The sequence below is a fragment of the Haematobia irritans genome, chromosome 3, assembly GCF_050003625.1.
Source record: "Haematobia irritans isolate KBUSLIRL chromosome 3, ASM5000362v1, whole genome shotgun sequence".
Taxonomy (NCBI): domain Eukaryota; kingdom Metazoa; phylum Arthropoda; class Insecta; order Diptera; family Muscidae; genus Haematobia; species Haematobia irritans.
The window spans coordinates 30783977-30803260 of record NC_134399.1 but is presented as its reverse complement, the minus strand read 5'-3'; the positions used below and the strand labels follow the sequence as shown (position 1 = coordinate 30803260).

Below are 19284 nucleotides of genomic sequence, written 5' to 3'. Positions count from 1 at the left end.
AATGCTAGAACTAATAGCCGCCAAAAATTTAAAGCTTTTCACAAATTCGAATCTATTCCCACTTTTTCCATATTGTTAAGACATGCGCAGAAAATAATTAAAAAAAAGCATTTCATTCTAAAACTGCCCTCCAACAATTTTATCAAAATTATATTTCTATATAGAAAATTATATCAAAATTTTATTTCTATAGAAAATTTTATCAAAATTGTATTTCTATAGCAAATTTTGTCAAAATCTTATTTCTATTGAAAATTCTCTCAAAATTTTATTTCTATAGAAAATTTTGAAAACATTTTATTTCTTTGAAAAATTTTGTCAAAATTTTATTTCTTTAAAAAATTTTGTCAAAATTTTATTTCTTTAAAAAATTTTGTCAAAATTTTATTTCTATTAAAAATGTTGTCAACATTTTATTGCTTTAGAAAATTTTGTCAAAATTTTATTACCATAGAAAATTTTGTCAAAATTTTATTTCTATAGAAAATTTTGTTAAAATTTTATTTCTATAGAAAATTTTGTTAACATTTTATTTCTATAGAAAATTTTGTCAAAATTTTATTTATATAGAAAATTCTGTCAACATTTTATTTCTATAGAAAATTATTGATAAATTTTATTTCTATAAAAAATTTTTGCAAAATGTTATTTCTATAGAAAATTTTGCCAACATTTTATTTCTTTAGAAAATTTTGTCAAAATTTTATTTCTATTGAAAATGATGTCCAAACGTTATTTCTATAGTAAATTTTGTCAACATTTTATTACTATAGAAAATGTTGTCAACATTTTATTTCTATATAAAATTTTGTCAAAATTTTATTTCTATAGAAAATTTTGTCAAAATGTTATTTCTATAGAAAATTTTGTCATCATTTTATTACTATAGAAAATTTTGCCAAAATTTTATTTCTATAGAAAATTTTTGATAAATTTTATTTCTATAGAAAATTTTTGCAAAATGTTTTTTCTATAGAAAATTTTGTAAAAATTTATTTCTATAGAAAATTTTGTCAAAATTTTATTTCTATAGAAATTTTGTCAAAATTTTATTTCTATAGAAATTTTGTCAAAATTTTATTTCTATAGAAAATTTTGTCAATATTTTATTTCTTTAGAAAATTTTGTCAAAATTTTATTTCTTTAGAAAATTTTATCAAAATTGTATTTCTATAGAAAATTTTGTCAAAATTTTATTTCTATAGAAAATTTTATTTCTATAGAAAATTTTGTCAAAATTTTATTTCTACAGAAAATTTTGTCAACATTTTATTTCTATAGAAAATTTTATCAAAATTGTATTTCTATAGAAAATTTTGTTACAATTTTATTTCTATTGAAAATGTTGTCAAAATGTTATTTCTATAGTAAATTTTGTCAACATTTTATTACTATAGAAAATTTTGTTAACATTTTCTATAGAAAATTTTTGCAAAATGTTATTTCTATAGAAAATTTTGCCAAAATTTTATTTCTTTAGAAAATTTTGTCAAAATTTTATTTTTTTAGAAAATTTTGTCCAAATTTTATTTCTTTAGAAAATTTTGCCAAAATTTTATTTCTTAGAAAATTTTGTCAAAATTTTTTTATTTTAGAAAATTTTGTCAAAATTTTATTTCTATTGAAAATGTTGTCAAAATGTTTTTCTATAGTAAATTTTGTGAACATTTTATTACTATAGAAAATTTTGTCAAAATTTTATTTCTATAGAAAATTTTGTTAAAATTTTATTCCTATAGAAAATTTTGTCAACATTTTATTTCTATAGAAAATTATGTTAATATTTTATTTCTACAGAAAATTTTGTCAAAATTTTATTTATATAGAAAATTCTGTCAAAATTTTATTTCTATTGAAAATTTTCTCAAAATTTTATTTCTATAGAAAATTTGTCAAAATTTTATTTCTTTAGAAAATTTTGTCAATATTTTATTTCTTTAGAAAATTTTGTCAAAATATTATTTCTATAGAAAACTTTGTCAAAAATTTCTTTAGAAAATTTTATCAAAATTTTATTTCTATAGAAAATTTTGTTAACATTTTATTTCTATAGAATATTTTGTCAAAATTTTATTTCTATAGAATATTTTGCCAAAATTTTATTTCTTTAGAAAATTTTGTCAAAATTGTATTTTTTAGAAAATTTTGTCAAAATTTTATTTCTATTGAAAATGCTGTCAAAATGTTATTTCAATAGTAAATTTTGTCAACATTTTATTACTATAGAAAATGTAAACATTTTATTTCTATTGAAAATCTTCTCAAATTTTTATTTCTATAGAAAATTTTGTTAAAATTTTATTTCTATGAAAAATTTTGGTAAAATTTTATTTCTATAGAAAATTTTGTTAAAATTTTATTTCTATAGAAAATTTTGTTAACATTTTATTTCTATAGCAAATTTTTGCTAAATTTTATTTCTATAGAAAATTTTGCCAAAATTTTATTTCTTTAGAAAATTTTGTCAAAATTTTATTCCTATAGAAAATTTTGTTAACATTTTATTACTATAGAAAATTTTGTCAAAATTTTATTTCTATAGAAAATTTTGTTAATATTTATTTCTATAGAAAATTTTTGCTAAATTTTATTTCTATAGAAAATTTTTGCAAAATGTTATTTCTATAGAAAATTTTGCCAAAATTTTATTTCTTTAGAAAATTTTGTAAAAATTTTATTTTTTTAGAAAATTTTGTCAAAATTTTATTTCTATTGAAAATGCTGTCAAAATGTTATTTCTATAGTACATTTTGTCAACATTTTATTACTATAGAAAATTTAGTTAACATTTTATTTCTATAGCAAATTTTTGCTAAATTTTATTTCTATAGAAAATTTTGCCAAAATTTTATTTCTTTAGAAAATTTTGTCAACATTTTATTCCTATAGAAAATTTTGCTAACATTTTATTACTATAGAAAATTTTGTCAAAATTTTATTTCTATAGAAAATTTTGTTAATATTTATTTCTATAGAAAATTTTTGCTAAATTTTATTTCTATAGAAAATTTTTGCAAAATGTTATTTCTATAGAAAATTTTGCCAAAATTTTATTTCTTTAGAAAATTTTGTAAAAATTTTATTTGTTTAGAAAATTTTGTCAAAATTTTATTTCTATTGAAAATGCTGTCAAAATGTTATTTCTATAGTAAATTTTGTCAATATTTTATTACTATAGAAAATTTTGTTAACATTTTATTTCTATAGAAAATTTTTGCAAAATGTTATTTCTATAGAAAATTTTGCCAAAATTTTATTTCTTTAGAAAATTTTGTCAAAATTTTATTTTTTTAGAAAATTTTGTCAAAATTATATTTCTTTAGAAAATTTTGCCAAAATTTTATTTCTTTAGAAAATTTTGTCAAATTTTTTTTTTTAGAAAATTTTATTTCTATTTAAAATGTTGTCAAAATGTTTTTCTATAGTAAATTTTGTTAAAATTTTATTTCTATAGAAAATTTTGTCAACATTTTATTTCTATAGAAAATTATGTTAATATTTTATTTCTACAGAAAATTTTTTCAAAATTTTATTTATATAGAAAATTCGGTCAAAATTTTATTTCTATTGAAAATTTTCTCAAAATTTTATTTCTATAAAAATTTTTCTCAAAATTTTATTTCTTTAGAAAATTTTGTCAAAATTTTATTTCTTTAGAAAATTTTGTCAAAATTTTATTTCTATTGAAAATGATGTCAAAATGTTATTTCAATAGTAAATTTTGTCAACATTTTATTACTATAGAAAATGTAAACATTTTATTTCTATTAAAAATCTTCTCAAATTTTTATTTCTATAGAAAATTTTGTTAAAATTTTATTTCTATGAAAAATTTTGGTAAAATTTTATTTCTATAGAAAATTTTGTTAAAATTTTATTTCTATAGAAAATTTTGTTAACATTTTATTTCTATAGAAAATTTTGTCAAAATTTTATTAGTATAAAAAATTTTGTCAAAATTTTATTTCTATAAAAATTTTTTCAAAATTTTATTTCTTTAGAAAATTTTTGCAAAATTTCATTTCTGTAGAAAAATTTTGGCAAAATTTTATTTCTATAGAAAATTTTCTCAAGATTTTATTTCTATAGAAAATTTTCTCAAGATTTTATTTCTATAGAAACATTTTGGCAAAATTTTATTTCTATAGAAAATTTTGTCAAAATTTTATTTCTATAAAAAATTTTCTCAAAATTTAATTTTATAGAATTTTTTTTCAAAGCATACCACAAAGCATGTTTATTTATAGACCAGTGTGTAAAACCCACACAAGGACATTTAAAGAAACTTCGTTTAAAGATACAAAACTGTAACGAAAGAACACCGTTTTTCAAACGGTACACCAAAATGGCTCTGACGAGTTGTGGCCAATCCCGTCGAAGCGCCACAGCCCTCAATAGTGAACCTATCGTAGAAAAAATTTTGCACAGACTCATATTTTATTTGCAGGCAGGTTAAGTTCGAAGATGGGCTATATCGGCCCAGATTTTGATGTAGCCCCTATATAAACCGGTCTATTAAATTTTTACGACACCGACTCCACAGCCTTGATTAGAACATTATAAATAAATTATTTCCTGGTAAAAAGGCACCAGTTAAATTGAGTTAATATCATTTTCTAGATTTTTTGATTAGTATTTTTTCTTTCAGTGCATTTTCATGAAAAAAATGAGTTACATTTTTGTTAATTTTTTTTCGACCCATTTTTTGTTGTTTTTATGTGTAATACGTTTTTCTATAGACATAGTTCCAGTCACAATTCCCCTAGCTACTGTTTGCTTTTATCGCAACTATCCCAACCAACCAAGCTTCTTAAAAACTAAAATTAAACTAAAAACTACTCAAATACTAAACAAAACTATTTAAATTTTTACACTATACATTAAACGAAATTCATTTCCTTTACAATGCACTTCATTTTTTCTGTCACACCAAAATCTTTTTTTTTTTTTTCATTTACCCTTAACCCTTGTAATGCCATCACATTCATGGTGGTTACTTCCTACTCCAAATTTCCATATATATTTTTTTTTGGTTTGTAATTGCACTGTAAATAGTGAATCACAACACTCAATATCATCCTCAATATTACAAACATCCAGATCATCTGCGTCATGACAACCAACATCACCAACACCACCAACAACTTCATCAAAATCATCGTACTCAAAGTCCTAGTCCAAAACTCCAACAACGTAAACTTCAACAACACCTCCAAACACAAAATCCTAAAAATGTCCAACATCATCATCACACTATGCCCCTACCCCATAATCATCTAAGTCCCAATCATAATTCCCATTTGAATTCAAATTCGAATACTCCTGCGCTAATGCGTAAATCACCGTCACAAACCAATCCAGCACAATATCAGAGAATATCGTCGTCGTCTGCCAACAATCATCATCTACGTATCCCTCATCCAATGCGTGGCACAGTAATTTCAGATATTTCCTTTGAATCAGGCCTATCCGATGATTATGCCCTACCACCGGATGCTGTCTCGGAATCAACATGTCCCATGGATGCTAGTATGCCATCCCTGTTGATGCGTCAATCTTATGTGGATTCGCCTAGCAAGAAATTGGAATCTTTAGAGAAGGTAAGTGTTTACGATTTTCGATAAATCATCGATAACATAAGATGTTGGACAATATTAAATGCTTTTTATAATCTCGAAAAATTGTTCCACATTGGGGAAAACCCATAATACCGTATTCTTGTTCGTGGAGAAATTCTGAGTAGATCTAGCCCTTCGTTGACTTACGAGTATTGTTACCTTTAAATTCGATTAATTGATTTTTGATATCTCTCAAAATCGACCCAAATCGATTTATCGACTATTAGCCAAGATCCATCAATCGACCTTTTATACTGGCCGAATACTAATAATCGACTTTTTCTGCAGACCAAATTGGATTAATCGACTTTTGATATCACTTAAAATCGACTCAAATCGATTTATCGCCATGACATATTAGCCAAAATTAGTAAATCGATATTTTATACAGGTCTGACTCCAATAATCAACTTTTTTGTTGACCAAATTGGTTTTTACCATCTCTCAAAATCGATTTATCGCCACGAAATATTAGCCAAAATTAGTCAGTCGACATTGTATATTGGTCTAACTCTAATAATCGACTTTTTCTGCAGATCAAATTGGATTAATCGACTTTCGATATCTCTTAAAATCGACTCAAATCGATTTATCGCCATGACATATTAGCCAAAATTAGTAAATCGATATTTTATACTGGTCTGACTCCAATAATCGTCTTTTTTGTTGACCAAATTGGCTTTTACTATCTCTCAAAATCGATTTATCGCCATGACATATTAGCCAAAATTAGTCAGTCGACATTGTAAATTGGTCTAACTAAAATAATCGACTTTTTCTGCAGATCAACTTGGATTAATCGACTTTTGATTTCACTTAAAATCGACTCAAATCGATTTATCGCCATGACATATTAGCCAAAATTAGTAAGTCGATATTTTATACTTGTCTGACTCCAATAATCGACTTTTTTTGTTGACCAAATTGGCTTTTACTATTTCTCAAAATCGATTTATCGCCATAACATATTAGCCAAAATTAGTCAGTCGACAATGTATATTGGTCTAACTCTAATAATCGACTTTTTCTGCAGACCAAATTGGATAACTCTACTTTTGATATATCTTAAAATCGACTCAAATTGTGTCATCGCTATGTCATATTAGCCAAAATTCTTCAATTGAATTTTTTGAATCGTCGAAGACCACTAATCGATTTTTCTGCAGACTAAATTAGATTAATCGACTTTTCATATCTCTCAAAATTAATTTATCGAAATAACATATGAGCCAAAAACCCATCAATGGACTTATTAACTGGTCGAACACTACTAATCGATTATTTCTGAAGGCCAAAATCGAATAATCGACATTTGATATCTCTTAAAATCGACTCAAACTGATTTATCGATATGTTATATTGGCCAATTCTAATAATCTGCGAATTCTGCAGATCAAATTGAATTAATCGCCTTTGATATCTCTTAAAACCAATTTATCGACATATCATATGAGCCAAAAACCATCAATCGACTTTTTATACTGGTCGAACACTACTAATCGACTTTTGATTCTTCCTGCCAAAATACATTAATCGAGTTTTGATATCCCTTAAAATCAATTTAAATCGATTTATCGCTACGTCATATTAGCCATAATTCATCAATCGACTTTTCACTCTTTTAGGAAAAATCGATAAATTCATTTTTCATATTTGCCAAAATCGATTGTTCCAAATTTAAATTAAAAAAATCAACTTTCCAAAATCCGAATTTCTTTATTGAACTTGACAAAGAGGAGAAATTGATTTCAGATTTGATTGCTGAAATTTTGATATTTTTCAAAATCGTCTTTCATTTTGGCCAAAAAAGTACATGAAATTATTGTCAAATTCGATTTCTGAAATTTTAATATTTTTTTAATATTGAAAAATCGATAAATTCATTTTTCATATTTGCCAAAATCGATTGTTCCAAATTTAAATTAAAAAAATCAACTTTCCAAAATCCGAATTTCCTTATTATACTTGACAAAGAGGAGTAATTGATTTCAGATTTGATTGCTGAAATTTTGATATTTTTCAAAATCGTCTTTCATTTTGGCGAAAATAGTACTTGAAATTACTATTTTCAAATTCGATTACTGAAATTTTAATATTTTTCAAAATCGATTTTCAAATAAACCAAAATCGACTCTTTGCATTGATCGACCTCACTTGATAAAGAGGAGAAATTGATGTCGATCATCAGATTCGCTAATTGTTTTTCGATCTTTTTCAAAATCGATTTTCAAATCTATCGAATAGGTCAATGTATTAATATTGTATTGTAGTAAAGATCAATGAATTAATTTTTCATGAAAACCAAGCTCGACCTTTTATACTGGACAAATCCTAGAATCGATAACCGATCTATCAATCGACTTTTTATAAAGTCGGATTTAACTTTTTGTAGGAAAAATCGATTAATTAAGTTTTCACGTTAGCCAAAATCGAGTAATCGATTTTTAAGTCTTAAAGTTTAAAAATCGAAAGGTTGACATTCCAAAATTCGATTTTCGCTTAATAAATTAATATAGAGCAGAATTTGATGCCGACTCCCAACTGCATTTGGAAGCCGAAAATGCCTAAAACTTTTGTAATATTGTTCATGCATTATGCTCGAAATTTTTTATTATATATCGATATAATATATATTTATTTATTTATTTTATACATTATCAAAATTACCTATTAACCGCTCAATATTTTCCCCTCAGGTTGGTCATTTGGCAAAATTGGGTGGTAAACTGAAAACCTGGCGTAAACGTTGGTTTGTTTTGAAAAATGGAACTCTAACCTATTGGAAGAGTCAGCATGATATCAATCGTAAACCTCAAGGACAAATTATGCTCGATGAAGCCTGCCGCATTAATAAAGCTGAAGGAGCATCCACGTTTGAAATTGATACAGGTAAAAAGGTCTACTATCTCACTGCCGATTCAAATGCCACTATGGATGATTGGATCCGGGTATTACAAAACGTGCAAAGGAGAAATGCCACTAAATTGCTTTTGAGTAGAGAAGATCAAAAGCCCACACTACAAGGTTGGGTAACTAAAGTTAAAAATGGTCATGCCAAAAAATGTTGGTGTGTGCTATTGGGCAAAATGTTCTTGTATTTCAAGGCACCTAATGAAACGGTAAGATCAAGTTTTTTTTTTTAAATAATAGATTTTAAATTCATATTTTTCTTCTTTTTTCTCTCTTTAGAATCCATTGGGTCAAATTAATATGCGTGATGCTCGTGTAGAGGAAGTGGAACATGTTTCCGATTCCGATTCGGAGGAAAGAGAAGATCCCCAAAGTCAAGCCCATTTGACAGTGGCTATATATCCAGCCCACCAGGGTCCCACATATTTGATATTGCCAGGCAAAGCGGAACGTGATAATTGGTTGTATAATCTAACCGTTGTATCAGGTGGTGGACCCAGTGCGGGCACACAGTATGAACAATTGGTGCAAAAGCTCATGGAAACCGATGGAGATCCTAGTGAGTTTGAAAATTTTCATTTAAATATAGAAAAATTTTTGCATTAAGACAATGAATAAGTTCATTAATTGTATGAAATATATCGTAATTAACAAGAAATACATTGCTATTAGAAAATTTTGAAAAGATTTTCTAGAGAAAAAAAATTTTGACAAAATTTTCTATAGAAATAAAATTTTGATCAAATTTTCTATAGAAATAAAATTTTGACAAAATTTTCTATAGAAATAAAATTTTGACAAAATTTTCTATGGAAATAAAATATTGACAAAATTTTCTACACAAATTTCTATGAAATATAAAATTTTCACAAAATTTTTTAGAAAACAAATTTTGACAAAATTTTCTATAGAAATAAATTTTTGACAAAATTTTATAGAGAAATAAAATTTTGACAAAATTTTCTACAGAAAAAAAAATTTTGAAAAAATTTTCTATAGAAATAACATTTTACAAAATTTTCTATGGAAATAAAATTTTGACAAAACTTTCTATAGAAATAAAATTTTCACAAAATTTTCTAGACAAATAAAATTTTGACTAAATTTTCTACAGAAATAAAATTTTGACTAAATTTTCTATAGAAATAAAATTTCTACAAAATTTTCTATAGAAATAAAATTTTGACAAAATTTTTCAAAAGAAATAAAATTTTCTTCTTTTGAAATAAAAAAAAAATTCTTCTATAGAAATAAAATTTTGACAAAATTTTCTATAGAAATAAAATTTTAACAAAATTTTCTATAGAAATTAAATTTTGACAAAATTTTCTATAGATATAAAATTTTTTATAAAATTTTTATAGAAATAAAATTTTGACAAAATTTTCTATAGAAATAAAATTTTTGGCAAAATTTTCTATAGAAATAAAATTTTTACAAAATAGAAATAAAATTTTTACAAAATTTTCTACAGAAATAAAATCATGACTAAATTTTCTATAGAAATAAAATTTCTACAAAATTTTCTATAGAAATAAAATTTTTACAAAATTTTTCTAAAGAAATAAAATTTTGACAAAATTTTCTATAGAAATAAAATTTTGACAAAATTTTCTGTAGAAATAAAATTTTTATTGTTGTTTTTGATCTCAGCTTAAAACCATGCATTGACTAAACTACAAGTGTAGCTTAACCAACAGAGGAAAATTATGCTTGTCAAATTTATTTGGGCAAAGCCCTATAGACTGCAATATGGTTGGAAGTACAGCTGTTTCGGAATTACCACATTCCTCATGAGCATCCTCTACTTGCAGCAAAACTATCAACCAATTATCAGAATAAATTCGGGTAATTCACTCAACCCAAAGTGAACTACACTTGAACCTTCCGAAAAAAGGTTTGATAGTCGGCTACTGCCTAAACAAATTTGGAAGGTTCAAGTGTAGTTCACTTTGGGTTGAGTGAATTACCCGAATTTATTCTGATAATTGGTTGATAGTTTTGCTGCAAGTAGAGGAAATTTTGGGAAAATTTTGTATAGAAATAAAATTTTGACAAAATTTTCTAGAGAAATAAAATTTGGACATAATTTTTTATAGAAATAAAATTTTGACAAAATGCTTCTATCTATATCAGAATTTTAATTCTATAGAATGAAAAAAAATTGAAAAAAATATTCTATTTAAATACAATTTTGACAAAATTTTCTATAGAAATAAAATTTTGACAAAATTTTCTATAGAAATAAAATTTTGACAAAATTTTCTATAGAAATAAAATTTTGACAAAATTTTCTATAGAAATAAAATTTTGACAAAATTTTTGAAATTAAATTTAGACAAAATTTTTATCGAAATAAAATTTTGACAAAATGTTTCTATCTATATCAGAATTTTAATTCTATATAGTCAAAAAAAAATTGAAAAAAATATTCTATTGGAATAAAATTTTGACAAAATTTTCTATAGAAATAAAATTTTGACAAAATTTTCTATAGAAATAAAATTTTGACAAAATTTTCTATAGAAATAAAATTTTGACAACATTTTCTATAGAAATAAAATTTTGACAAAATTTTCTACAGAAATAAAATTTTGACAAAATTTTGACAAAATTTTCTATAGAAATAAAATTGTGACAAAATTTTCTATAGAAATAAAATTTTGACAACATTTTCTATAGAAATAAACTTTTGACAAAATTTTCTATAGAAATAAAATTTTGACAAAAGTTTCTATAAAAATAAAATTTTGGCAAAATTTTTCTATCTATAGAAAATTTTGTCCGAATTTTAATTCTATAGAATTTCGAAAAAAACATTGAAAAAATATTCTATTCGAATAAAATTTTGAATAAATTTGCTATAGAAATAAAATTTTGAGAAAATTTACCATAGAAATAAATTTTTGAGAAAATTTTATATAGAAATAAAATTTTGACAAAATTTTCTATAGAAATAAAATTTTGACAAAATTTCCTATAGAAATACAATTTTGACAAAATTTTTCTATCTATAGAAAATTATGTCCGAATTTTAATTCTATAGAATTTTGAAAAAAATTAAAATATATTCTATAAGAATAAAATTTTGAATAAATTTGCGATAAAAATAAAATTTTGAAAAAATTTACCATAGAAATTAATTTTTGAGAAAATTTTGTATAGAAATAAAATTTTGACAAAAGTTTCTTTAAAAATAAAATTTTGACAAAAGTTTCTATAGAAATAAAATTTTGACAAAATTTTCTATAGAAATAAAATTTTGACAAAATTTTCTATAGAAATAAAATTTTGACAAAATTTTCTATAGAAATAAAATTTTGACAAAATTTTCTATAGAAATAAAATTTTAACAAAATTTTCTATAGAAATAAAATTTTGACAAAATTTTTTATAGAAATAATATTTTGACAAAATTTTCTACAGAAATAAAATTTTTACAAAAGTTTGAACGAATAATTCAATATACGATTTTTTTTCAAATTTTGGTAAATTTTTTTTCAAACTGGAAAAATTAATAACTTATAAAAAGACAAAATTATTAAATAAATCATCCAACATATTAAAAAAATAAATTAAACTTTAAAGCTAAATTCGTATTTATATGGTATTTTTTATAATTTTTTAATATGGCCATTAAAAGTTTAATTGATTCAATTATTTTTTTTAATTTAAATAAATCAACTAATATTTAAATTGAATATTTTTAAAATTAAATAATAATCGCAATTGCAGAAATTATTTACAACATTTTTCCCCATCTAACTAAGGTTTATGGATACTAATTTTCTATATTTTTTTCTCTTGAAGATTGTGTTATTTGGCGTCATCCTATTTTACTACACACCAAAGATACCATTACCGCTCCCATGTGTACTTTACATACCGAAGCTATGCATCCGGAAGCCATTAAACTATTTAAGGTTAGTTATTTCATCTATTTCGCATTTGAGTACAAATAACCTTCTATTCTGTTTTTTCCAAACTCTGTTTTTCTTTTCAGAGCATTCAATTGTTCATGTCTGTGGCCGTCAATCAACCTGGCATCGATTATCATGTGGTCTTGGCCCAAAATGCTTTACAGCATTGCCTTGATATGCCCGAATTACATTCGGAAATGATTTGCATTTTAATCAAACAAACATCCCGGCACACGGGCCAAAAGCTTAGTGTTGGCGTCCAGGTAAACAAGAAACTGGGCAAGCAGACGCGCGTAAGTTTTTTAAGTTGCAAATTGCTTTTGGTTTTTAGTTAAATTTAGTTTGTTTTAGATTGTTTTTGTTTTTGTGTTGTGATGTTTTAGTTGAAGAAACAAAAAAAAAACTCACCCCAATTAGATTAGATTTTCGTTTTAGAGTAATCACACTTAGACACAACTCACCCCCAAAAACGCAACACACTAATAAACCTTGAAAATCAGGCGTATAGAACCTTTAACACTTTGCGATTTTTATACATTATCACTGGATATTGGGAAAAATGCTGAGATGAAGATTTTACTGTATTCCACGCTACCACCCTAATATACTCAAATAAAAATACTTTAAACTGAGTACTATGTTCAGTTTTCAAGCTGAAAAAATTTAGTGTTTTGATGAAAACCCCGAACATAGTACTCACCTTTAAGGGGTAGTTCACGCTTAATGATGAATTATTGGATTTTCCCCCCAAAGGACTAGGGGATAAGAAAGACTCCTTTGTACCTCAACTATCATACATTTTGAAATCTATTTTCTGATAATTTCATCCAAATCAGGATGTCCATATAATTATTGAAACCGAGGAGCATCTAAGATAACAAAACGAAAATGAATGAAATATTTTCTCGAATATACACTGAAAATGTAATTTTTACGTAGCATAGAAGATACAAAGATTTTTTACTGGACCAAAAGTCGACTTGTAAATGTTCTTAGAGTTAGTGTCGAATCGGAACGGAACGGCGTTCCACATTGCAGTGAAACCACTTAGAGAAGCTTTGAAACCCTCAGAAATGTCGCCAGCATTACTGAGGTGGGATAATCCACCTCTGAAAAACTTTTTGGTGTTCGGTCGAAGCAAGAATCGGACCCACGACCTTGTGTATGCAAGGCGGGCATGCTAACCATTGCACCACGGTGGCTCCCTAGCCCCCATATAAATCGATCCCAAGATTTGACCTCCGAAACCTCTTGGAAGAGCAAAATTCATCTGATTCGGTTGAAATTTGGCACATTGCGCTAGTATATGGCCGCTAACAGCCATGCAAAAATTGGTCCATATCGCCAAAAATAATCTACCAAAATTTTATTTCTATAGAAAATTTTGTCAAAATTTTATTACTATAGAAAGTTTTGTCAAAATTTTATTTCTGTGGAAAATTTTGACAAAATTTTATTTTTGTGGAAAATTTTGTCAAAATTTTATTTCTGTAGAAAATTTTGTCAAAATTTTATTTCTACAGAAAATTTTGTCAAAATTTGTCGAACTGAATTATATACGTATTTAATCGTCCTTTTTATTCCCTCCACCATAGGATGGGGGTATATTAACATTGTCATTCCGTTTGTAACACATCGAAATATTGCTCTAAGACCCCATAAAGTATATATATTCTGGGTCGTGGTGAAATTCTGAGTCGATCTGAGCATGTCCGTCCATCCGTCCGTCCGTCTGTTGAAATCACCCTAACTTCCGAACGAAACAAGCTATCCACTTGAAACTTGACACAAGTAGTTGTTATTGATGTAGGTCGGATGGTGTTGCAAATGGGCCATATCGGTCCACTTTTACATATAGCCCCCATATAAACCGATCCGCCGATTTGGCTTGCGGAGCCTCTAAGAGAACCAAATTTCATCCCATCCGGCTGCAATTTGGTACATGGTGTTGGTATATGGTCTCTAATGACCATGCAAAAATTGGTCCACATCGGCCCATAATTATATATAGCCCCCATATAAACCGATCCCCAGATTTGACCTCCGGAGCCTCTTAAAGGAGCAAAATTCATCCGATCCGGTTGAAATTTTGTACGTGGTGTTAATATATTGTCTCTAACAACCATGCCAAAATTGGTCCATATCGGTCAATAATTATATATAGCCCCCATATAAGCCGATCCCCAGATTTGTCCTCCGGAGCCTCTTGGAGGAGCAAAATTCTTCCGATCCGGTTGAAATTTGGAACGTGGTGTTAGTATAAGGCCGCTAATAACCATGCCATAATTGGTCCATATCGATATATGGCCGATCCCCAATCACACAAAAATTGGTCCATATCGGTTCATAATCATGGTTTCCACTCGAGCCAACAATAATCTACCAACATTTTATTTTTATAGAAAACATTGTCAAAATGTTATTTCTATAGAAAATTTTTGTCAAAATTTTATTTCAATAGAAAATTTTGTCAAAATTTTATTTCTATAGAAAATTTTGTCAAAATTATATTTCTATAGAAAATTTTTTCCAAATTTTATTTCTATAGAAAATTTTTTCCAAATTTTATTTCTATAGAAAATGTTGTCAAAATTTTATTTCTATAGAAACTTTAAACTTAATTATCTCGTATTTAATCGGCCTTTTTATACCCTCCACCATAGGATAGGGGTATATTAACTTTGTCATTCCGTTTGTAACACATCGAAATATTGCTCTAAGACCCCATAAAGTATATATATTCTGGGTCGTAGTGAAATTCTGAGTCGATCTGAGCATGTCCGTCCGTCCGTCCGTCTGTTGAAATCACGCTAACTTCCGAACGAAACAAGCTATCGACTTGAAACTTGGCACAAGTAGTTGTTATTGATGTAGGTCGGATGGTATTGCAAATGGGCCATATCGGTCCACTTTTACGTATAGCCCCCATATAAACGGACCCCCAAATTTGGCTTGCGATTGCTCTAAGAGAAGCAAATTTCATCCGATCCGGCTGAAATTTGGTACATGGTGTTAGTATATGGTCTCTAACAACCATGCAAAAATTGGTCAATATCGGTCCACTTTTACGTATAGCCCCCATATAAACGGACCCCCAAATTTGGCTTGCGATTGCTCTAAGAGAAGTAAATTTCATCCGATCCGGCTGAAATTTTGTACATGGTGTTAATATATGGTCTCTAACAACCATGCAAAAATTGGTCCATATCGGTCCATAATTATATATAGCCCCCATATAAACCGATCCCCAGATTTGAACTCCGGAGCCTCTTAGAGGATCAAAATTCATCCGATCCGGTTGAAATTTGGTACGTGGTGTTAGTGTATGGTCTCTAACAACCATGCAAAAATTGGTCCATATCGGTCCATAATTATATATAGCCCCCATACAAACCGATTCCCAGATTTGGTTTGCGGATCCTCTAAGAGAAGCAAATTTCATTCGATCCGGCTGAAATTTGGTACATGATATTAGTATATAGTCTCTAAGAACCATTCAAAAATTTGTCCATATCAGTCCATAATTATATATAGCCCCTATATAAATCGATCCCCAGATTTGAACTCCGGAGCCACTTGGACGAGCAAAATCCGATCCGGTGGTGTTAATATATGGCCGCCAAAATTGGTCTATATCGGTCTATAGTTATATATAGCCGATCCCCAATCACACAAAAATTGGTCCATATCGGTTCATAATCATGCTTGCCACTCGAGCAAAAATAATCCAGCAAAATTTGTCGAAATTTTATTCCTATAGAAAATTTTGTCAAATTTTATTTCTATACAAAATTTTGGCAAAATTTTATGTCTGTAGAAAATGTTGTCAAAATTTTAATTCTATAGAGAATGTTGTCAAAATTTTAAATCTTTTGAAAATTTAGTAAAAATTTTATTTCTATAGAAAATTTTGTCAAAATGTTATTTCTATAGAAAATTTTGTTAAAATCGTAATGTATTTTCAAGCGGAAAAAATTTAGTGTTTTGATGAAAACCCCGAACATAGTACTCACCTTTAAGGGGTAGTTCACGCTTAATGATGAATTATTGGATTTTCCCCCCAAAGGACTAGGGGATAAGAAAGACTCCTTTGTACCTCAACTATCATACATTTTGAAATCTATTTTCTGATAATTTCATCCAAATCAGGATGTCCATATAATTATTGAAACCGAGGAGCATCTAAGATAACAAAACGAAAATGAATGAAATATTTTCTCGAATATACACTGAAAATGTAATTTTTACGTAGCATAGAAGATACAAAGATTTTTTACTGGACCAAAAGTCGACTTGTAAATGTTCTTAGAGTTAGTGTCGAATCGGAACGGAACGGCGTTCCACATTGCAGTGAAACCACTTAGAGAAGCTTTGAAACCCTCAGAAATGTCGCCAGCATTACTGAGGTGGGATAATCCACCTCTGAAAAACTTTTTGGTGTTCGGTCGAAGCAAGAATCGGACCCACGACCTTGTGTATGCAAGGCGGGCATGCTAACCATTGCACCACGGTGGCTCCCTAGCCCCCATATAAATCGATCCCAAGATTTGACCTCCGAAACCTCTTGGAAGAGCAAAATTCATCTGATTCGGTTGAAATTTGGCACATTGCGCTAGTATATGGCCGCTAACAGCCATGCAAAAATTGGTCCATATCGCCAAAAATAATCTACCAAAATTTTATTTCTATAGAAAATTTTGTCAAAATTTTATTACTATAGAAAGTTTTGTCAAAATTTTATTTCTGTGGAAAATTTTGACAAAATTTTATTTTTGTGGAAAATTTTGTCAAAATTTTATTTCTGTAGAAAATTTTGTCAAAATTTTATTTCTACAGAAAATTTTGTCAAAATTTGTCGAACTGAATTATATACGTATTTAATCGTCCTTTTTATTCCCTCCACCATAGGATGGGGGTATATTAACATTGTCATTCCGTTTGTAACACATCGAAATATTGCTCTAAGACCCCATAAAGTATATATATTCTGGGTCGTGGTGAAATTCTGAGTCGATCTGAGCATGTCCGTCCATCCGTCCGTCCGTCTGTTGAAATCACCCTAACTTCCGAACGAAACAAGCTATCCACTTGAAACTTGACACAAGTAGTTGTTATTGATGTAGGTCGGATGGTGTTGCAAATGGGCCATATCGGTCCACTTTTACATATAGCCCCCATATAAACCGATCCGCCGATTTGGCTTGCGGAGCCTCTAAGAGAACCAAATTTCATCCCATCCGGCTGCAATTTGGTACATGGTGTTGGTATATGGTCTCTAATGACCATGCAAAAATTGGTCCACATCGGCCCATAATTATATATAGCCCCCATATAAACCGATCCCCAGATTTGACCTCCGGAGCCTCTTAAAGGAGCAAAATTCATCCGATCCGGTTGAAATTTTGTACGTGGTGTTAATATATTGTCTCTAACAACCATGCCAAAATTGGTCCATATCGGTCAATAATTATATATAGCCCCCATATAAGCCGATCCCCAGATTTGTCCTCCGGAGCCTCTTGGAGGAGCAAAATTCTTCCGATCCGGTTGAAATTTGGAACGTGGTGTTAGTATAAGGCCGCTAATAACCATGCCATAATTGGTCCATATCGATATATGGCCGATCCCCAATCACACAAAAATTGGTCCATATCGGTTCATAATCATGGTTTCCACTCGAGCCAACAATAATCTACCAACATTTTATTTTTATAGAAAACATTGTCAAAATGTTATTTCTATAGAAAATTTTTGTCAAAATTTTATTTCAATAGAAAATTTTGTCAAAATTTTATTTCTATAGAAAATTTTGTCAAAATTATATTTCTATAGAAAATTTTTTCCAAATTTTATTTCTATAGAAAATTTTTTCCAAATTTTATTTCTATAGAAAATGTTGTCAAAATTTTATTTCTATAGAAACTTTAAACTTAATTATCTCGTATTTAATCGGCCTTTTTATACCCTCCACCATAGGATAGGGGTATATTAACTTTGTCATTCCGTTTGTAACACATCGAAATATTGCTCTAAGACCCCATAAAGTATATATATTCTGGGTCGTAGTGAAATTCTGAGTCGATCTGAGCATGTCCGTCCGTCCGTCCGTCTGTTGAAATCACGCTAACTTCCGAACGAAACAAGCTATCGACTTGAAACTTGGCACAAGTAGTTGTTATTGATGTAGGTCGGATGGTATTGCAAATGGGCCATATCGGTCCACTTTTACGTATAGCCCCCATATAAACGGACCCCCAAATTTGGCTTGCGATTGCTCTAAGAGAAGCAAATTTCATCCGATCCGGCTGAAATTTGGTACATGGTGTTAGTATATGGTCTCTAACAACCATGCAAAAATTGGTCAATATCGGTCCACTTTTACGTATAGCCCCCATATAAACGGACCCCCAAATTTGGCTTGCGATTGCTCTAAGAGAAGTAAATTTCATCCGATCCGGCTGAAATTTTGTACATGGTGTTAATATATGGTCTCTAACAACCATGCAAAAATTGGTCCATATCGGTCCATAATTATATATAGCCCCCATATAAACCGATCCCCAGATTTGAACTCCGGAGCCTCTTAGAGGATCAAAATTCATCCGATCCGGTTGAAATTTGGTACGTGGTGTTAGTGTATGGTCTCTAACAACCATGCAAAAATTGGTCCATATCGGTCCATAATTATATATAGCCCCCATACAAACCGATTCCCAGATTTGGTTTGCGGATCCTCTAAGAGAAGCAAATTTCATTCGATCCGGCTGAAATTTGGTACATGATATTAGTATATAGTCTCTAAGAACCATTCAAAAATTTGTCCATATCAGTCCATA

General features: G+C 27.9%; 1 protein-coding gene across 5 annotated transcripts in view; it reads left to right on the top strand.

Annotated features, from left to right (window-relative positions):
• The window catches only part of LOC142228986 (uncharacterized protein CG43867), a 194549-nt gene that overhangs the window by 158841 nt on the left and 16424 nt on the right, over window positions 1–19284 (top strand). For 3 of the 5 annotated variants that reach the window (XM_075299514.1, XM_075299518.1, XM_075299515.1), the window contains exons 4-8: window positions 5056–5600; window positions 8315–8737; window positions 8808–9087; window positions 12339–12451; window positions 12532–12741. In XM_075299514.1, the coding sequence (XP_075155629.1) occupies window positions 5056–5600; window positions 8315–8737; window positions 8808–9087; window positions 12339–12451; window positions 12532–12741 (1571 nt within the window). The remainder of the gene's footprint in view (window positions 1–5055; window positions 5601–8314; window positions 8738–8807; window positions 9088–12338; window positions 12452–12531; window positions 12742–19284) is intronic. The other 2 variants (XM_075299517.1, XM_075299516.1) reach the window with 2 other exon arrangements.